Below are 22,210 nucleotides of genomic sequence, written 5' to 3' on the forward strand. Positions count from 1 at the left end.
TTCATTTGGGGGTTAAGACCAAGACTGACCTAAAAGACAAAATAATTAACATGCAAATTAGGAGAGAAAGTGACCAGAGTTTTAAAGGTCTATTGTTTAGGGGGAGGGTGGAGATATTGATTTTAGATTTTGTTAACTACACGTATTAAAATGTTAAGGGTCAAGTCAATTGCATTACAACGCATAACAAATAATCATTATGAGTGACTTTAAAATATAATATATATATTTTTTTATTTCAGCATATTATGGGGTACAGATGTTTAGGTTACATGTGTTGCCCTTGGTTCCCCTCCCCCCAAGTCCGTGTTTCAAATATGTCCATCCTTCGGGTAGTGCGCATTGCACTTCTTGTGTATACAAATACCCGTCCCCTCCTCCCTCCTCCCCCCTCCTCCCACCGCCCTCCCCCTTCCCCAGCATCCAATAGATGTTGTTCTGATATGTGCATTTATGTGTTGATTAGTTAATACCAATTTGATGGTGAGTACAAATGGGTCCCTTTCTGCTGCTCTTGTGGTGCTCCACTTTGGATAATGGGCTTAAGTTTAATCCAGGAAAGTGTAAGAGGTACTAGATCACTGTCATTTCTTATGATTGAGTAATATTCCATTGTGAACATATACCAAATTTTGATAATCCACTCATGGATTGACGGGCACTTGGGTTGTTTCCACATTCTTGCAATAGTGAATTGTGCTGCCATAAACATTCGGGTGCAGATGTCCTTATCGTAGAATGTTTTGTGCTCTTTTGGGTAGATGCCTAATAGTGCTATTGCTGGATCGAATGGTATTTCTATTTTTAGCTCTCTGAGGTATCTCCAAATTCTTTTCCACAGAGGCTGCACTAACTTACAGTCCCACCAGCAGTGTAGAAGTGTTCCTGTCTCTCCACATCCTCGCCAACATTTGTTGTTTTGTGTTTTTTTGATAGAGGCCAATCTCACTGGGGTTAGGTGATACCTCATTGTAGTTTTGATTTGCATTTCTCTAATGATTCAGACTTAAACCTAAGACACGAAACCTTAAGAATTCTAAATGAAGATGTTGGGAAGACCCTTTCAGACATCGGCCTAGGTAAGGAATTCTTGAAGAAGACCCCCAAAGCAATCGCCGCAGCAACAAAAATAAATAAGTGGGATCTAATCAAATTAAAAAGCTTCTGCACTGCCAAGGAAACTATCATTAGAGTGAATAGACAGCCCACAGAATGGGAAAAAATATTTGCTCTCTACACATCTGATAAAGGGCTGATAACCAGAATCTATCTAGAACTCAAAAAAATCAACAAGAAAAAATCAAACAACCCCATCAACAAATGGGCAAGCGAAATGGACAGAAACTTTTCAAAAGAAGACAGAATAATGGCCAGCAAACATATAAAAAAATAAAATATAATATTTTGAGCTTACAGCCTTAGTGGGATATCTGCTATGAATGAAAAGAATCATGATGAAATCTTTTTAAAAATATTAAGGGTAACTTCTAAATAAATGGAAGCAGATTATATAACTTAAATATGGATGTAAAAACTCTATTGATCCTTAAGAAGGCAAGAACGAAATGAAAAATAAACTAAGCATAGAGAGCTCAAGACAAGATAATAGAAATAAACTAAAAAAAAATCAGTAATTACAATAAAAGCAAATATACCAAACTTACTATTCAAAAGGCATATATTTTCAGTTTGGATTAAAAACAACAGAATCCAACTATAAGCTGTTTACAAGAGATACAAAACAAAAATAAACAGGGAAGTTGAAATAAATGAATAGATAAAAGTGAACTAGGCAAGCAGTCACCAGAAGCAATCTTATATTGCTATATTAATGTTAGATAAAATATGCTTTTTGGTATGATGGACATTGGAAACTAAGAAAAGGGGAGGTTGGAGGGAGTGAGGGATCAAAAATTACTTATCGGGTACAATGTACACTATCCTTGTGATGGGTACACTAAAAGCCATGACCTCACCATTACACAATTCATCCATGAAAGAAAAAACACTTATACCTCCTAAATCTATTGAAATAAAAAAAATAATAAAATACACTTTTGGGCAAAAAGGATTATCAGCAGAAAAGAGGTTTGGTCACTATGTAATAATAAAGTGTACAATTCAGTAAGAAGGTGTAATTGCTTTAAACTTGTATGCTTCTGATAATATAGCCTCAAAATACATAAAGGAAAACAAGGACAAATTAAGATGGATTCTATAATGTAATTTCTAAGGATGAAGATAAAAATATGAAAGTGCTATGTAACTGACCAGAATATCTATTGTTTTATCTTCCCAGATGTCCTGCTTTTCTGATAATTGTTCCCAGGAATTTGTATCAGAAATGGAATATGACTAATAAATGCTCTAAAATGTGGAACTGGCTAAATGGAGGCGGGGTTGGAAGCAATGAGCATTCATCTCATATGGGGAGAGGAAAGTGATAGTCTGGTTCATGTGGTGGCAAAGAAATCGGTTAAACAGCCATTGTCCCTTTGGATGATGCCCAGTTGTCCAGAGAGGCTGGCACTTTAGGCAACTTGGCAACAAAATGTCAGGAAATTATGTTGAATTATTTCAAGTGTCTTTAGTGAGGGGATACTAGAGACAAGTCCAGGATAAAGTGGGCCCTCCTGAAAGCAGAGAGAATAAGGAAGCAAATATGTAGCTTTTTAAAAAGTCTGTTGCTTATTGCCGAGAATCTAAGCCAAGGGTCAGATAATCATGTGTTTTGTGAGATGGCAGCTGCCGCAAAATATGCTTTACCCTGTTTCTAAAGCTTTCTAGGCAACTGTGGAATCCTGGAAGTTGGAATGGAGGTATTGGGGAGGAGTTCTAGAAATTAGGTCACCCCTCCCTACTTTACCTCTCCCTTGGGATAGCGGTAGCGATATTTATCTTGGTCTCGTAGTGCAAATTCTTCAGGGTAGTGTTCCTGGATTTCTTCATAGGTCATCTCCTCACAGACACCCTGAGATAAAGTATTTGGGGGAAAAAGTATTCACAAGATTAAATCCACACAGTCTTTGTTATAGTTCTGAGACCAATGATTGTGGAAAAGTAGCAAGTGAGCACCTGGGTCTCTGTGAACACAGCTCTGGGTTTGCACCTGTTGTCTGTGAGTGTGTATGTGTATATGTGCAAGAGGTGTGTAGCTATGTGGATGTGAGAGTGAATGTATATGGATAAATGAGTTCAGGCTGAGTGTATGGTGTTTTTCTATGATTGTCCCAGTAGGTCTGTGGGTGTACCTTACACATCTAATTACATATCTTTATACCTGAAGGTGTGATTGGTAGAAGAGAGTTCACGTGTCTGTGAAGTGCATGTATGCAAGTGTGAGCATACTTGTGGTGGGTGTCTGTGACTGCATATGCAAGTGCATGCATGTATGCACATATACCATAGTGCTCTCCCATTTTATAGCATTTCCCATCCCTCCTGCCCAGACCTCTACTTCGGGACCTGTGGTAGATAAAGAAACAGATATCCATAGCCATTTCAGGGAAGAACAATTAGTAAATTCCTAACGGTTTCAGAGTGGGCTTTGGGGAGATACACTCTCCTCAAGCAAAGAAGGAATTGAGGACTCAGAGAATTAGTTTCTCAGGAGCTTATGAGAGATTCCAAATCTACTGAGAAATCCCCAGAGGTGAGGTGACTGCTGGTGGCAGTGGGAAATGATGTTGGGTTTCTAAGGTTTCTTTCTGGATGTGTGGATTTTAATTAAACCATCCTGTGTGTGTGGGGTGGGGGGGCATCAGCAGCCTCTGGTTGCTGTCTTTTGGCTTCCCTCGGGGGTGAGGAACTGAACCCGCGCCCCAACTCACAAACAGTTCTGCAGTCTCAAACTTCTCCAACTGACACTGCCCATGAAAGAAAGTGCAGCCTACTGGGTATACAAGGTCCTTCCAGATTGGCTTCAACTTTCCATTCTGAGGAATGCCAGGAGCCTGTCGCCTGTAGAAATGGCCACTGACTCCTTATTACTTTAGGCAAACTGCCTAACCTCTCCAAATTTTATTTTCCTTATCTACAAAATGAGAAGAATTACAACTACCTCAAAGAAGTGTTTTGAATGTTAGGGATAATTTATGTAAAAGATACTAGTACAGGATGTACATGGCACATTTCGAAGACTCAGTCAGTGGAATTAAGTATAATTATTATTAATCATAGAAAATAAACCAGAAACTTAGGCATCATTCTAAATTCTTGCTTCCTCCTCACCCATCCCTCCAGAGCCAATTCCTGAGATTCTGCTTCCTAAATCTCTCTCAAATCTCTTCCTTTTTCCTCCTTCTCTGTCTCCACTGCTACAACTTTAGCATTTCCATACACACACAATATCCTATTTGCTTATGCTGCTCTGTCTGCCTGGAATACCATTCCTGATCCTTTCTACTTGGTTCACTGCTACTCAGCCTCAGATTTCAGCTAGGCATCACTTCCTCCAGGCAGATTCTGGCTGGGTCAGGTGCTGTGCCCTGACTTCTATGCACTCATGGTCTTGCCTTTCAGAGCCTGTATCACACACGCTGTTTTGTATTTCTGTTTATTCCTCTGTCTACCTAATTTATCCTAAAAACTCAGTGAAGATAGGAACCAATCAGATTAATCTCTGTCTCTAGCACCACTCCAGAACCTGAAACAAGTAGATGTTCAATAAATGTTCACATCACAGGTTGGGCAGAAATAGGCAGCAATTAAACTCTTATGATGAACAGTTTACATATTTGTTTGCATGTATTTTATAGCAAATGTATGTGATCTGTAGAACAGTGCTGCATAGCTCTTTTTTAACTATATGTATCTCAGTACCTCTATATTTATGTACTTATGTATGAATGTATACACACACACACAATCTATAGAAGCATATCTAACAGGAAAGCAAGTTAAGCTACCCACACACAAGTTATCTACACCTGTGATGATGCTTTTATGTTGATGTCCAACTACTATAACCTGTGGGCTGCTGCCCCGTGCCAGTGTACCTGCAGTGCAGGTAGTCAATGGAGAGGAAACAGCTTCTTTCTCAAAGAGTTCATGGGAAAACCTGACCCTGAAGAGAGATTGCCATGTCACCAGGGTTGAATCCTTTACTCCTCCTTCTTCCTCACCCTTTAAAGCCAGGGAACTATCAAGTCCTGTTGATTCTACCTTTGAAACATTTCCCAAGTTTTTATTCTTCATCTCTAATGACACTACTGTGGTCCAACATGCCCTCACCTCTTGCCAAACTAATGCAGCCATCTCCTTACTAACCTATGTGCTCATTCTGGCCCTTTCCCCACTGAGTCTCCACACATGCCCAGGGGTGGAATTTTATTAAAAAATGTGAATCATGTTCAGACCATTCCTCCTTGACTTAGACCCCATCAATGGCTTCCCACTGTTGTTAGGGCAGCATCCGAATCCCTCAACATGGCCCATAAGACCTCATGGCCACGCTTCCTTTCCAGCCTCATCTCCCTTTTCTCCAGACCTCATCATCACCATCCCAGCCTCTCTGCTATTCTTTCCTTCAGTTCCCTGAACATGCCATGCTCTCTTCTCATCTCTGGGTCTTCACATGAGCTTTTCTCTGTCCCTGAACTAAATTTTGCCTGCTTTATATCTCACCTCTAGCTTCCTCCAGGATTTCCTTATAAATTTCCCCCCCCACCACATCTGGTCAGGAGCACCCTTACCTTCTGATCCCCCATAATCCCTTATACTGTCCCTCCCATAACCTTTTGTCACACTGAGATGTAATGTCCTATTTACTGACTGCTCCATAAGGGCAGAGACTGTGTCTCTTCTGGACTTCCCTGGATCCTCAAGGCACAGAATAGGATCTGGCACATGGCTGGTTGTCAAGAAATGTTTGTTGAATTAATTAGCTTCCCCATAGGGACTGGAGCAGGGGCAACCCAGGGAATAAGGCCAGACTCAAGCCCCCCACTGCCACACATCTCACCGCATCGATCTCGTTCAGGGCTTTCCACTGTTCATAGGGGACACCCAGGGCTTCAGCTGTCTGGATGGTCCTCTTCATGTGACTGGTCCACACCTTCAGGGAGCTGATGCCCTGGGACCGAATGAAGTTGGCTAGGGCATAGGCATACTAGGGTGTGGGGGTGCAGAGGAGGAGAGGAAAGCAAAAGGAGAGGTGAGAGAGAACAGGGTAGCCATGAGAACAAGCTCAGATCTGCTACAAATGGAATGGTGATGAACAAGCAAGAGCAGAGAGTTTAAATGTTCCAAATTTATAAAAACCCATACTCTTTCCTATGTGATTAAGGGTCAAGGGAATAGAAAAGTGTGAGTGACTGAGTGTGTGTGTGTGTGTGTGTGTGTGTGTGTATGTTCATTGATGCTTGCTCACTGAACCCTCTACTCGGTTATTTATTCATTCAGACAGGCCCACCTCTAACATTTGTAGAATCTAGGACAAAAGTGCAAATGGAGGCACCACATCCACAGTCGTCCTCCCTTCTCATTCCATTTCTGGCTCCATACTGCACTTCTAGGTACCTTGAGTACATGTTTGCAGATGATCCACTCACATGACAAAGTTCTGTCCACACCCCAGCTCTACTAATCCCCATGCTTCACAAACAGCAACTTCTTGGCCACCCTTTGGTCTAAGGGTGAACACTCCTGTTACATGACCAGTCCTCAGGTGGACAGACTCTAGGATAGGCTCATGCAGGCACTGAAAGCGGACTCTGGGCAATAAAGGCAAAGAGTGGGGTACCCTCAGTGTGAACAGGTAGTGGAGGTATAGGATTTGGGAGACATTTCTATTTCTCTTTGACAATGTGAATACCCATTGCTTAAGTAGGGATCCTGGTATCCAGGTTCTAAGGGTATTAACACATGTATTGAATGTGTGTGTGGCCCTGTGCTGGGTGCTGGGGTGTTCTCGTTCTCAGGAGACGGCCAGTGCAGTGGGGGAAACCATGGCAGTGCTGAGGGGAACCACAAGGGCTGTGGGAGCCCAGAGGCGCAAGTGAGTCACTCTTCTTCTGGGTACAGGTGTGTCATCAGTCATGATGCTGTGTGTTAGGAACATCCGTCTGCACAAACACGTAGACACAGGCACACGTGTATAGAGGGATATAGCCATGTTACATACACATTTAATTAGAGATATGAGTCAGCAGGCCGTGTGCTCCGGTGTTAGGAGCTCTTGACTGGGAGGTAGGAGACATGGGTCAAACTCCTCCAACTCCCTCACACGGTCCCCGTGTGCCCTCGGACACGTCCCTGCCCCTCTCTGGCCTCATATCGCCTGTAAGAGGCGGAGAGCACTGGCTCGCCAGGCCTGCTCTCTGTGAGCGTCACTTTAGGCAGTGGGTGGGGGGCACACAGACTGCTCTCTGTACACAGTAGGTGCTGCACAAGTGAGAGCGATGGTGATGGGGGTGACAGTCGATGGGAAGTGCTTTGTAAACCGGGCCAGTGCACTGTGCCCGTGAGCGTGAAGGTTGGAGCAGCTGTGTGCGTGCCCGTGTGCACACTTGTGTGCTAGGAAGGTGCACCCTGTGGAGACGGCCACGTGTCAGCCCCTGCTCTGAGCTGTGCGGGCAGGGCGGGGGCTCCAACCGAGACACCCCTGCCACAGGTCCTCTGACCCCGCACTGAGGGGTGGGAGTGGAGGAGTCAGAGGTCAGAGCCTATCTTGAGGGGAGGCTGCCCGTCTGGAGGTAAGAAAGGGAGCATCAAGGACTGGGCCTTCTGGGGCCACGCCTGGCCTGGGACACCTCCCGCCTCTCCAGCGGGGAGCTGAGGCAGGCAGGAAGGCCTGGCTCTCAGTCCTGGTTCTGTCGGGTACCATGAGCCCTGGGGCCACTCTCTGCTCCTCTCTGGGCCCAGCTTCCCCATCCATAAACCAGTGACAGCAGCACCCACCTCATGGGGCTGTTGTGAAGTTTAAATGAAGCCACACGTGTACAAGCAGATGGCACCATGACTGCACATAGGTGCCCAATAAATGACAGCAATGACGATAAGTGTTCCTCCTGCACTTCACTTCCCACTTGTGCCACCCCAAGCGGTCCTCCCAGCAGAAGCAATACCTGTACTAACAAGCCCAGGCGCAGGGCCAAATGCTGGGGCCATGCACCCCTTTGGGTAGCCAGCACCCAGCATGTGCAGGTCAGTGTGCCCGGCTGGGGAGAAGAGACTCACGCCAGGAGAGTCAGATGGGCCAGACCTGGGAGAGCTGGAGCCCAGGGCACGGCGACCTGCCTGGCAGGGAGGAGAGGACCAGGAGGGCTTTCTGGGCCAGACCATGGAGCAGGTGCTGGGCCTTGGAAGGGGGTGGTGAGGGCAGGAAGGACAGGGTCACTGGTGGGGAAAAGTGCTGCTAGTGTGATACCTGGAGGGTGGGGGTGGGGCAGCAGCAGCCCTGAGTCTGGGAGAAGAGGAATTCAGGGGTGGGCCCCTCAGGGCAGCTGTCTGTGCAAGCCATGGTCATTCGCTGGCAAAGGGGACAGAGGGGACAGCCTAGGTGGGGGAACTGCACAAGCAAAGGCCCAGAGCTCTGAGAAAGATGAGGGGACCAGTCAGGGCCAAGAGAAGCAGCTGGATTTGGGCAGGCCCTGGGTGCTGGGGCCACGCTATTAGACCTGCGGAAGCAGTGGGCATACAGGAGCAGATGGCTGTGTCAAGACTGAGTGGCTGATGGGTGGAAGGGCCAGAATCTGCTTCTCCCCCATCGCGGGGTCCCCCAGCTCCGGACCCAGGCAGTGACCAGCCCACCCCCCGCCCACCTGGGCCAGCTCGGCCAACCCCTGTGGGTGCCTGGGGCCCTCCCTACCTGCTTGCCCCGAGCTGAGAGTCCAGAGTCGCCTCCGATACGGCCTCTGAGGTTGAGCTCGCTCTCACCGTGCCGGCATAGGTAGATCGAGCGGGGAGTGACGTGGATGTTCATGAGATAGTAGACGGTGCGGCTCTGGATGTGGTCCTGCACTCGGTTCACCATGTAGCGTGTGCCCACGTCGAAGATCTTGATGTAGGACAGGTTGCTAGGCCGAAGCCAAGCAGGAGCAAGGGCAGCTCAGGAGCTGATGGTGGTGGAGCTGATCCCAAGAGAAAGCCCCAACCACGTACCCTGCTTTCAAGCTTACTCCACAACTCAGCTCTCACCTAATGTGATGCCATGCCTTGTCCTGTTTTGAGTACCTGTCCTAGAGACTTCTTTCCTGACCACTCAAAGGAGCTCATTGCCTGCTATCATCTCCCCTGTCTCTTTTCCTCAGCCTCAGCTTGAGCCAGGTTGTCTTTTCACCTTCACTCATCACACTACAGGCAGCTGGGGTTCTCTCCTCTGTAGTTCACATCCCTCTTACACTCAGAGAGAAGGAGTAATCCTCTGCATCTCTGGCTGTCTCCAGCATATCACTGGCAGCTTTTGACTTTTCCATTACCCCTGCCTTTCTGATCCTGAGCCAAGCTCTTCCCTCCTGTTTTTTTGAGCTATGTATTTATTATACTTTACACTATACCGGAAGCTACCAGACTGTGTGTGCATATGTGTTTGAGTGTGTGTGTCTCTCTCCTTGCTCAGAGAGGGGTTGTGCTATGTTCTTTCCCTATTTGCCATGCTGTCAATCAACACACCTTCCTCTGTTCTAGGCACTGTGCTTGGGGTGGGGACCCAGTGTCTGCCCTTTGGCAGCTCTTTTAGCACTCAGGAACATATACTTGGAAATACATGGTCAATGTTCAACATTCATTCCATAGTCACTCCCTTTGTGGTGTGCCGAGTGTTTGGGCATGGGGATACAGAGGTGGTCCACAACACCACTGGGGAACTTGTGGTGCTTGCTCAAAGTTGCATGCTGTCTCCTCAATTCTGTGCTCTGTTATGAACTAATAACTACATATGGAGTGATAATCAAACTATTCAGCCACCTGTTTCTGGAGAAGCTGGGGGATGGGGTAGGGACACTGATTAATCACATCTGAAGCATGGAGTATGATTCCTGAGGTCTCTGCTGTGCCAGGAATTAGTTCTTTAGTTGTTGGCTTAGAGAGAGTTCAGAGAGATTCCTGAGAAGAGGTGTGGGAGGCTGGGCCAATGAGGTGACACCAGCAACCCTGGTTGCATGGTAACAAAACCAAGTGAGTGGAAAGAGCTGCACTAACCTGAGGCAGTTAGCAAGGCTGCTGATGGATTTGGTTTCAGAAAACCTCTCCCTTGATCTTCCTACAGAAGTCTTTTATGTCTGTCCCACACTCTTCATGCCCAGTCGTGTGGTCCACACCCAATAGCTCTCACAGGGCACTTGCATTTGTTGAACATTTTCTGTGCATCTGGCCTTTAAAATTCTGTGGGGAGGGGATGGACATGCTTGAATCTCTGACTGGGGGGGTGGGGGGAAATGGCAACGTAATCTAAACATTTGTACCCCCATAATATGCAGAAATAAAAAAAATTTAAAAAAAATTCTGTGGGGATTTTAAAGTCCATGAGTCCTCATAACCCACCTACAGAGCAGAGATTATCATCTCCGTTTTATAGGTGAGGAAACTGAAGCACAGAGAAAGGAAGCGATTTTCCCAAAGTCACTTCCTCAGAAGAAGTGGACTTGGGATTTAAACCCCAGAATGCTCCCCTCTCTCAAATTATGTCTCATAGGACCCTCAGAGTCTAGGGATAGGACATATCTGATGCAACCTTCTTACCTGGTTACTGTCTGTTCCTAACACTAGGTTCTGTGTGGCCCTAGGAGAACTTCTCAATTCCTCAGCTTAGTCTGATATACTAGGTGCCTTCACACACTGGCCCCAGTTGGCCTCACTTCACAGTCCCACGCCCATACCCATAACTTCTCTGTTTCATTCTTGCCTTCATGCTTTTGCTGTTACACTTGGAATATTCTCTGTAGTCCTTTTCTCTTTTTCAGATGTAACTAGGCTATTACAAAGTGCTGTTCTCTTTGCTTGAAAAGATGCACCTTGCTTGATTTCCAAGTTGAGCTCCTATGCATTCAGCTGTCAAGAGTCAACACATTCACTCACCCCAGGAAGCTTTCTTTGAGTCCAGGAGTCATTTAGTGGTACCCCACACCAAAAAAAATTATAGTAACTAATGCCCACCCACACCATGTGTAATTTAAAATAAAAACTATAAACTATATAATAATACAAGGAGGTCCTCCTAGGTTCTGGTTTTATTTTTTTCCACTTTGACTACCTTGATGCTGTTTTTGAAATATCAAATACTAAAAAGCTTTTAAGGTAATTTTCTTCTTCTTTTTGGTAGCCTCTACCAGGCTAGTGTCCTAAGCATAAGTTTAGTCTGCCTATTGGGTAATCTAGCTCTTCCAGACCTTCTTCCTCCAAATTGGGCTGAGTTCCATGCTCTGTGTTCCTACAGCCCACTTGGTTTATTGTCACTACAATTGTGATCAACTGTGTACTCCTTGTTTTCCCCAACCAACTGGACATTCTGTCAAAGCAGGGACAGCCCTTCCCTCTTTGGGTTCTGTGCTCAGGGATGGAACCTGATGCATGGATTATAAATGTCTGCTAATAGAAAAAATGATGACATAAATCTGACCTTCTAGATCTATTGTCTTCAGGCCCAAACTGATTCATCAAACAACAACCGACCACCTGCAGGAGTCTAGGCCCAGGGCAAGGGGCTTTCTCGGTGTTGTTCTCTTACTTCTGTCCTCTTCCTGCAGGCTCTTTTCACCATATGCTGTTAGCCTATATGGTGCCATTGTGGAAATTTGAAAAAGTAGCACTTTCCTGAAGACCTATACAGCCCCACTCCAGCACATGTCTTGGTGACAGAAGCAAGTGTACTCTTGACCAGGGTGCCTATACAATGAACAATCTACACAATCATACATAAAGGCCATGCCCCTTGCATTGAATGTCTAAGCCTCATGTAACACTTTTTGTGATACAGTGATGTGTCAGGGGCAGCCAGGAGGGAAGTTTGGGGATTTGGGTTTGAGTATATATTCTGTTACTGACTCATTGTGTGGCCTCAGGTAAGTCTTTGACCTGACCTGCGTCTCAGTTTCCCTACCTAAGGAGTGGGGCAATAACAATGCTCATCTCCCAGTACTTCAGTTGGTAAGGCTGGAAGGTTGCTCTTTAAACTTATTAAGGTGGTAACGGCCATGTGAGGCCTCCTTACATTTCTCACTTGGGTCCCAAAGGGTGTGGGTGACCCAGGTCCCTTCTCATCACAACCCATTTTGAAAGAGAGTAAGGTTCTAGAAACACCCTACATCTAAAACTCACGTCTGCTCTGTACTGCTAGATAACACCTCTCCTATCTTTGATTGGTGTTATGACAGAACATTTCTTGTTTTTCATGAGTCTTTCCATGTTTTAAGGTGCTATGGAAGCTACCCCAGGATAGAACCCACCTCTCTTGCCTCCATTTACACCCCTTACATACACCACAGCTCAAAGGAGCCTGAACAGACTTGTTGATTGAAGAGGCACATGAGTGTTGTGACAAGAGACATGACTTGGAGACAGAATAAGTAGTTAGAATTCTAGGTCTACCCCCTGACTTGTGGTGGGAGCTTGGGAAAGTAGTTTAAGCTTTCTAAGGCTCAATTTCTTCTTAAAAATTTATGATCATAAGACCCATCTCAGCCTCCTTTACAGGGATGCTGTGGGAATTCAATGAAAGAAAGAAGGTGAATGTGTTGGGAAATTTAAATGTCATTCAAACATGAAGAATACTTTTGTAATAATAATAGCAACACCCACAGGAGGGAGGTATTTGTTCTCGGGGTCCTGATCTGTCCATATTTCTCAGGAAATCACTGTTTCAGTCATCTTATGGACCCCTTGGACATCAAGGAATCAGAGCCAAGAGGGCCCTTGAAGACAGATCATCTTAGAGAAGCTGAGGCCTAGAAAGGGAGGACATTTCCCCAGGTCCTACAGGACATCAAAACTGGGCTAAGAATCCAGACTTCAACTTTGGGGTGCTGGGCTCTTACCTGTCCAGTTCATCATCCAAAGGTTGGTAGTTGACCTCATAGCACTCAATTCTCTTTAGAAAGTCTTCCAGAACCTTTTCCTGGTCACAGCCTATATAATCAGGGCTGCCTAGTTTCACTTGCTGGGAATGGGGAGAAGAACAGAGGCATCAAGGATGACACTGAGAGATGGAGACCCTGACAGTGTCCTTAGAAACGGTCCATAGAGACCATTGAGTACAACACCCCTCATTTTATAGGTGAGGAAATTGAGACTTGGAGAAAGGATCTTGTGCAAGTTTATAAAATCAGTCAATTGAAGAGAAGCTGGACTGTGTGACTCCTCATTCCTCATCTCTGTGTGGTCAAACAAGGCCTGTTACATTGTACTTAGGCCCAGAGCACACATTGCTTAAGAAGAATATTTATTATATTTGCAAGAGGACCAGAAACTGTGGTGTGAGAAAAAGCTGAAGAAGAGGAACCAGAGATCTTGACCAGCGGTCATAATGTCTCGTGTATCAAGTGATTACTGGGAGAATATGCCATGTTGTCTTTGGATTTCTGACGGACTGGCACATCCTAATCCCCTACTGCCTACCATCTCCTCCCACAATCCTTATCTCAGAGAATGGCACTATCATCCAACCAGTCACCTGAGCCTAAATGGAATCTGGGAGTCATCCTAAATGTCTATCATCCTTTACTGCTTAGCAGGCACCAAATCCTCTCCACTCTGTCATCTGGTCTAAATATCCATTCTCTCTTGTCTGTGCTCTCTATAGCTTTGTGACTTATTACTCTGTCTACAGTCTTGTTATTTCTGATATATTTACCATATAGGGCGCCGGATGGACATTTCTAACATGCACATGTCTGGGCACAGCATTCTCCTACTTAAAACCCTTCCCCATTTCCTCATATCTTTTAGGAAAAAGTATGAACTATTTCATAGATGGCTCATGGCTTATCATGATTGAGCCCCAAACTATCTCTTAATCTTCATTTCCCATTGCTCGCCTATTCCTCTACACACTTTGCTTTAGCTAATCTAAGTTACTTATAGTTTCCTGGGGATGTCATACTTAGTACATGCTATTCCCTTATTTCCCATTTTTCACTTGCCTGCCAAATTCATATGCATTCTTCAAAATGCAGCTCAATTATTACCTCCACTGGGAAGCCTTCCCTTATATTCACCCCCATGCAAGGTTAGATCCTCACCACTATGCTTCCACATCCTCCTTTGTTCCCTTATCTCAGCACTGATCTCAGAGTTCTATCTATATGCTTGTCAGTCTCCCTCATTAGACTGTGAGCTCAAGGAAACGACTCTTCTCTACCCATTTCTCTGTCTCTAATGCACAGAATGGCCCAGCCCAGGTGTATAGTCAATTTCTGTTGAATCAATAAACGGATGGATAGATGGGTGCGTGGAGAGGGAGGAGAGGAACTGAATATGCTCTATGTCCCAAGAGGTAAAAAAAAAAAAGGACCAATGAGTGAAAATTACAGGGAGGCAGATTTCAGCTTGACTGGGCTGCATTTGTTGAAAGCAATGAGCCTCTTTCCATTGCAGGTATAAAAGAAAATCTAGACAAACATTTAACTGGGATTTCACGTATCTGATGGAGGCTTGAAGGAGATGACCTTTAAGGTCTCTTCTGTCCCTGAGCTTCAATAATTTGATAAAGTAGGAAACAAAAAAATGTGGTGAATGACCCAGTTCTAGATCACATGCCTAGAATCTAATAGCAGTGATAGTTCTGACATGAATTGTGAGGCAGAATAAAGACCATAGGCATTCGAGGCAGATAGCTAAGCCTGAGGTCCAGTCCTACTTCTATCTCTTTCTGGTTGTATGAATCTTTCATAACTCATTTCTCCTCCTGGAACCTCAGTTTTCTCTCTCCAACATAAAAATGATCCCTAACATACAAGTTTGTTTTGAAAAATTAATCAGAGTAAAGCTTGGTGCCTGGTGCGTACTAAGGGCTTTATATACATTGGCTTCAGTTAATTTTATAGGTTCATTGTGGGCTATGATGGTCAGGAAATGCTTCCTGTATGAAGTGGGAGGAGAAGCTCAGGGAGGAATACTCCCTTTAATCTCACAGAGGCTTTTTAGGCATGATCCAAGCCTAAGTCAGAGTAAGGAGGAAAGGTAACTAGTGCTCCTTACCCTGATGTTCTCTGCAATGACGCCAGGGTCATTACAAATGGACTCGATGAAAAAGACCTATGAGAGAAACAGAAGAGAGATTTCTAGCTGGGAATTATATTTAGTAGGAACCAAACATAGCTTGACCCCTTCTCAAAGGCTCTGAGTCATCCCCAGGGGCATCTCTGACAACATAATGTTCACAGGCAGTCCTTTCAGGCTTCCGAGTTTTGTGAGGCAGATTGGCTCTAAGTTGAATGGCTCCAGATCGTTGTTTTGTGTCTTTGCTGGATTTCAGTTCTTATATAAGCTTTTTGTAGTGGTTCTCTCCACTCCTTCCTCATCATCATCCCCTACAGTGTCAGCCTGTCAGTAGTAATCCTCCATTGCCTAACATGGTATCTCTCCTTTCCTGTTCTGCTTTGTTGCTTCTCACTGTATCCTAAAAAGTCAGACAACCAAATTAAAATGTTGAACCTATGGTAGCTGATTTGGCTGCTCTAAGTCCCCTGCTTTGCCTTTCTTTGGGATTTGTGCTGGATAAGTAGGCTCTAGATAAGAGTGGGAGTATTACTGTACCTTGTAACCATGTTCTTTAGCAAACTGCAGAATCATTGACCGTCGTTCTCTGGTAGTGTTGGTGGCATCAAAAACCTAGAGGCAGGTAATGAGATTAGCTTACTCTGAATCTAGTATTGATATAACACCTACTTTTTGTCCATCCCTGTGCTAAGTGGAGAGATCCCAAAAGGAGGTAGAACTTGAACAGGGTTCTTAGAAGATAGGAAGGATTTGAAATTGGCTTATGTCAATTTCACAAGCATTCACTGAGCCCTTACTTTCTGCCCAGAAATGTACCAGACCCTGTGAATGCAATAAGGCAAGAGGAAAATAGTGGGGTTTTATTAGGATTATTTCATACAGGTAAAATAATTGAGGCCTAGAAATAGGACTTTCCTTGACCAAAATCACTGAGAGTTGCTGACAGAGGAGAGCTAGAACTGGTTCTCTCAACTCCTAGGTGAGGCTTCTTCTTTCCTTATCACCTCAGAAGTCCCCATGAACAGGAAACAACTCTCCAACCTAAGCATCTGATATGGAACCATTTGCATATTTGAGGATCTCTTCTCCTTTTAGAATTTGCAAATACTACCCCAAGGGTCTATGAAATTAAATTGACTAGAAGTTGAGGTAAATCTTCAGAACTCAAAAATATTTGTACTGCAGTCTTAAATTCCAGTAGGGTCCTGCTGAATTCTCGAGGGTGGACTAGTAGAGAATAGTGGTTAAGAGTGGAGATTCTGGAGCTATACAACCTGGATTCCACTTCTGGCCCTGTTGGGTACATGCCATACCACCTTGGGAAATTATTTAATCTCTCTGTGAGTCATTCTTCTGGGCTCTAAAATGTTATATAATAACAATACCTATCTCACAGGGGGCATGAACTTAAATTATTAATATATGCAAAGAACTTAGAACAATGTATGGCATATCATAAATGTTCAGTACATATCAGCCATTCTCCATCTCAGCAGATACTCGAGGAAAAAATGAAAATTTCTTTACCGCAACATGGCCTTCCTCATGGCTGAGATAGTTGTGAACATCCTTCAGGGCTGCCAGGGCGCACTGTCTGAAATAGATGGAGAAGGAAACAGAGACAACCCCTATCCACCAGGATGGGTTTCTCTTTCTTTTTCTGTATTGTCTTCTATACCATCTCTCACATGTCGTACACTAAATTATTCATCTATTGAACATCTACATAGGGTGTCCTATGTTCTAGGAATCTGGCCAAGCACAGAGGGGTCAAACAGTTCAAAGTAGCTCTATGCGCACAGCTCAGGGGCAGGTATAAAGTGACATACCCAGGAAAAGCTCAGCAATTGACGGAAGCCATAACACTAAGGGGCTCCAACCCTCGAGTTAATGAAGCTCATACTGAACTGGTTTAGGAACCCAGGTAGAGCCTAGGTATGTGCTCTGTGAAGTAAAAACCATGCCTGGCATGTGTAACACTAAAAGAATAGGCATGATAGTTGCATTGTACTTATGCTTTCAGTAAAAAATCTCTTCAGTGATTACTCGTTGCTGGGTTCTATGATGAAGGCATGGATCAATAAATGAACCCCAGGCTCTGTTCTGGAAGTACTCAGAGGCTTGTAGGGGAGAGAGATCTAGAGGTTGAATTAATAAGCCTAGGGAGACTAGACTGGGCCAACCTATTGAGAGTCTTGTCTCAAATGCTAAGCTGAGAAGTTTCTATTCATTCTCTCTTGTCAGAAGTAGGAGACTATTAAAGGTTCTTGAACAAGGGATGGTTATGACCAGAAACATGCTTCAAGCAAGATGGTGAAAGGACTGTCTCAAACACTGTTTGAGATTATAGAGGGCCTCATTCCTGACCCAGATTACTCTGCCCGACTCCCCCAATATCTGAACAAAGGCCTCCCTCAGCCAGGGAGCAGCACAGTTCCTAAAATGCTGGTACTTACTTCCTGATAAGTAGGGCTTCCGTGTTGTCTGGGAGAAAGAATTCATAGTTCTTGTAGCTCACTGCTTCTCGTCGATACTGGCCTAAATTAAACACTGAAAGCAGGGAGCGCCAGTGAAGAGGTTGGGAAGATCCCAGTGGCCAAAAAATGTCCTTGCTGGGGGAAACCTCAGAGGTAGAACAAGGTATAATTTGTAGCTATAAAACGTGCTTGTAAAGCTTCAAATTATGGCTACCAGCTCATTTATTCCTTATAGCAATCCTATAAGGTAGGGATCACCATTCCCATTTTACAAATGAGGAAATTAAAGTTCAGAGATAGGAAATAATTTTCATGGTTAATAAATGGGGATCTGGGATTCAAATCCAGGTCTGTGTGGCCCTAAAGCAGGTAGTCTTTTCCACTATTCATAAATCATAATCGTTTAATGCCCTGTTCCAGTGGAAAGATGAAGAAACTGAAATGTAGGGAGTAAAATCATTCACTAAGGGTTAAACAGTGAGTGAGCTGGTGACAAATACAGACTGGGTCTCCGGACTTCTAGACCTATGTTATTTTATTTTTCTATATCATGAGGGAGAAGCCAAATCTAAATCTCTAAGCCATGTTTTCCCACCTGTAATGGTGAAAAACCAGAGAGGAGGGAAGGAAACGGGGAGAAAGGGGATAAGCAGCCAAAGGAGTAATACTTCATTCATTCACCCAACAAATACTTTTTGATGCCTACTCTGTGAAGCAGAATTTGAGTCCTTGGTCTCAGAGATTAACCAGATCTTCGTGATGGGGCCCTCAAGGAGCTCAAAATCCAGCAGCAAGACAGTGAGTAAACCAGTAAACAGAGAGCTCCCATCCAGTTTGTTAAGTCCTCTGACAGAGACGATAGGGAGCCATGTAAGAGTGAAGGGGAAGGAAAGACTAACTCCACTTGGGGTGATCTGAGAAGGTTTCTGGGAGAAAACAGCATTTGAACCACTTCTTTTAGGGTAACTACATTTTATAGGCAGGTATATGGGTGGGAATGGGGAACAAAGGTATTCCTGGTAGAGGAACAGCTTGAGCAAAGGTATGGCATTGGCAAAAGGCAGAGCATGTTTGGAGGATAGTGCATCATCCAATGTGGCTGAGGCCTGAAAGGCTGGAAGGGGTCAATTGTGGAGGGCCTTGAACAACAGGCTAAGGAGCTTGGATTTAAACCTGCAGGCCAAGGGGACCTTTGGAGACTGCAGGTATGGTCAGCTTTGTGCTTTGAAATATGACTCTGGAAGCCTCTGTGAAAATTGAGTGGAGTGGAGCAGACAGGAAGCAGGGGGATCAAGGCAGAGACCCATCTGCCAGTGTTCCATGTGCCCCTATACTCAGCAGAGGCTCCTCGGAGCTTGCAGTCCTCCATGAGAGCTGCTCCTTCTCTCCTCCCCTTCTGCCAAAGTCCTACTCCTCCTGCAGAACCCAGCTCAAATATATCCTATCCAGGAAGCTGTCACTGCCTTCCAGTTGGTAAATCCCTCTGTAAGCCCCCTTAGCACCCTGTTACTGCCCTAGGATTCCTAGAAGATGTGAGATATTCTTATGCATGCCAGAGGGGTTGAGAACTCTTCAAGGACAAGGCATGAGTCTCATCAATTTGTGTATCCCCAATGCCTAGTATGGATTTTAGCACATAGAAAAATCATTGAAACTCTTTGCCAGTGAATCAGATAAAGAGAATGTAGGAAAGAAGAAATGGGAAAAAGAAAGGAGAAGACTTGGAGATAGGGAGGAAGGAAGGGAAGGGGGAAGATAGATAGGATGTGGGGATGGGTAAGGAAGAGGAGGAGAGAAAGAGAATGAAGAAAAGAAGAGCATAGGGCCAATATGGATTCTTTTCTCTTTCTACCAGTAGAGCCACACATCAAACCTGGCACAGTGAATGTCAGGCTTGGAATCAAACAGACCTGCATTCATAACCTGGTTCTGCCATATGCCTTAGACAAGGCATTTAAACTCTTGGGCTTTAATTTCCTCAACCTATGAAATGGTGAAGAAATGTTAATGCTAATAAAACTAGTAATATTGGTGTGGCAATAACAGCAATGGTAATAAAAATAGTATGTTACTCATAGGGTTGTTTTTAGGTCATGTAACTTCTTGAGAGCCGATGTTTAATCTTAATACTAGTTTTTCCTATGCCTAGCACCCAGCATGGTATTGGACATAGAGTATGTACTCAAGAAATTATAAAATTTAAAAGAATGTACCGGTAGTGGTAGCAGTAATAGTAATAGTGGTAGCAATAGTCCTAATCTTGGTAATAATGATGATGCAGCATTTCTGGTACAGAGGGCTTTGGCTTGCTACCTTACTTGGTTTTCAGCCAGTGACATGTAGGGGGCTATAGAACAAAGGGTTTCAGAAACATACCTTTAGTTGGTGTTCCTATCCAGTTAAGATATCGTGTGAGCTTCGTGGAGATGTAAGTCTTGCCTCTAGCTGGTAAACCCACCATGATTACCATCGTGGGGGAATTGGTAAACTGGGGTATGGATGCTGGAAGACAAACAGTGAGCCTCAAAAGCTTATCCCCAGATTCATATGATCTGGTATTATCTCAGAGATGTAGAGTTGGAAAGAGCATCTCTCCCACCATTACAATAAAAAAAAAAAGCTGGGAAACTGAAAATTAATGACTTCTCTTGAACTCATCAGGAAACTGAGGTTGCAGTGCAAAAAGCTAACCCCAAAGCTCTAGAAACAGACATCTGCAGGGAGCCACAGGACCCAGGCATTTGCTTACCTGGTGCATATATCACTGAACAACATATAAAGTCAAGAAGATTCAACTTAAAATGATTAATGAATTGCTAAAGGCTGGTTGCAGGCTAGTGTGAGAATATGAAGCCAGTAGGGGCTGTGTGAGAATGTGAAGCCAGTAGGGGCTGTAGACACAGGCAGTTTTGCACCTTTTTGCAGAATTTTCCTCCAGGAATTCCACCAGATGCTGACAGGGAAGACTGAGAAGAATCCTGAAGAAGATATCCTGTAGTTCTGGTTTGGAGGAAACAACAGAACAGTAGCCCTTGCCGAAATTCTACCCAGATCTATTCAGGGAGAAAGGCAACAAAAAACTATAGCTCGAGCACACTGGTGGAAACTCTCTGCACTTGGCAGAGCAGAATGGCCAACACCACTGAAAATCTGCCCAAACCAATTGATCCTATCTCCCCTAAGGGGAAAAAAGTCCTAATCTTCAGAAGGAAGAGTAACAGAAACTCAGGGCACTGGTGGAAACTCACTGCAGCTGAGGGAGAAAATAGGAAAAAAAAAAATGTTCTAACCCAGGAGGGACAGGAAAAGGTGCTAGGCCTACCATTACATTTGGAGGAGGGGCAGGAACATTTGTAAAGGTCACACCTCCAGCACTCAGGGCAAGCCCGCCTAAGACTGAGTTGTAATCAGAATAGCACAGAATGTCCCTGGTACCTTATTCCCCACTACCAGGCTAAAAAGCATCAGTAAAAATAATAATGGAATACATCTATAAGAGATGAAATAGATTGTCTCCAGGAGGCAGCACAAAAGGAAGAGTCAAGGTAAGAAAAAAATAGTCTGAAGAGACAAAGCAACCATCAGGACCAGACTCGGTTATGACACGGATGTTGGAAATATCAGGGAATTTAAAACAGTTATGATTAATATATTAAGGCTTTATTAGAAAGGTAATCATGTAAGATCAGATAGGTAATTTTAGCATGAAAATTACATCCATGGGGATGGAAAGTATAAGAAAGAATCATATATGAATGCAAGGGAAAAAACACAGTATCAGATCTGAAGAATGTCTTTGATGTGCTTATCAGAAGACTCGGTACAGCTGAGGAATCAGTGAACTTGAAGATAGATCAATAGAAATTACTCAAACTGAAATGCAGAGAGAGAAAAGGAGTAAAAAAAGAAAACAGAAAAAAAATCCAAGAACTGTGGGACAGTATCAAACAGTATAATATATATGTACCTAGAACACAAGAAGGGGAAGAAAGAGAGGATAGGGCAGAAGAAATATTTAAAGACATAATGACCAAAATTTTCCAAAATTAATGATTGACACCAAACCTCAGATCCAAACAGCTCATAGAATACCTATCAGGGTAGATACTAAAAACAAACAAATGAAAAACCACAGCCAGACATATTAAATTCAAATTGCAGAAAATCAGGACAAAAAATCTTTAAGGCAGCCGGGAGGAGAGGGTGGGTGGGGAACACTTTACCTATAGATGAACAAAGAGAATTATACTAGATTTCTTGTTAGAAACTACATAAGCAAAAAAACAATAAGATGAAACCTTTAAGGTGTTGAAATAAAAAATGCCAATCCAGAATTCTAAATTCTGCAAAAAATATCCTCTAAAAGTGAGGCAAGGCCGGGCGCAGTGGCTCACGCCTGTAATCCTAGCACTCTGGGAGGCCAAGGCAGGCGGATTGTTTGAGCTCAGGAGTTCGAGACCAGCCTGGGCAAGAGCGAGACCCCACCTCTACTAAAATTAGAAAGAAATTAATCGGACAACTAAAAACATATAGAAAAAATTAGCCGGGCATGGTGGCGCATGCCTGTAGTCCCAGCTACT

The 22,210-nt window shown here is 44.1% G+C and overlaps 1 protein-coding gene across 2 annotated transcripts in view; it reads right to left on the minus strand.

Annotated features, from left to right (window-relative positions):
- PFKFB1 (6-phosphofructo-2-kinase/fructose-2,6-biphosphatase 1) overlaps positions 1 to 22,210 on the minus strand; it is a 54,397-nt gene that overhangs the window by 6,472 nt on the left and 25,715 nt on the right. For both annotated transcript variants that reach the window (XM_012661628.1, XM_012661629.1), the window contains exons 2-10: positions 20,007 to 20,132; positions 17,610 to 17,703; positions 16,681 to 16,747; positions 15,691 to 15,765; positions 15,133 to 15,189; positions 12,972 to 13,093; positions 8,810 to 9,017; positions 5,963 to 6,109; positions 2,867 to 2,971 (exon numbers count right to left, since the gene is read on the minus strand). In XM_012661628.1, coding sequence (XP_012517082.1) covers positions 2,867 to 2,971; positions 5,963 to 6,109; positions 8,810 to 9,017; positions 12,972 to 13,093; positions 15,133 to 15,189; positions 15,691 to 15,765; positions 16,681 to 16,747; positions 17,610 to 17,703; positions 20,007 to 20,132 — 1,001 coding nt within the window. The remainder of the gene's footprint in view (positions 1 to 2,866; positions 2,972 to 5,962; positions 6,110 to 8,809; positions 9,018 to 12,971; positions 13,094 to 15,132; positions 15,190 to 15,690; positions 15,766 to 16,680; positions 16,748 to 17,609; positions 17,704 to 20,006; positions 20,133 to 22,210) is intronic.

This window comes from Propithecus coquereli, unplaced genomic scaffold (genome assembly GCF_000956105.1).
Source record: "Propithecus coquereli isolate 6110/MARCELLA unplaced genomic scaffold, Pcoq_1.0 Scaffold728, whole genome shotgun sequence".
NCBI classification, from domain to species: domain Eukaryota; kingdom Metazoa; phylum Chordata; class Mammalia; order Primates; family Indriidae; genus Propithecus; species Propithecus coquereli.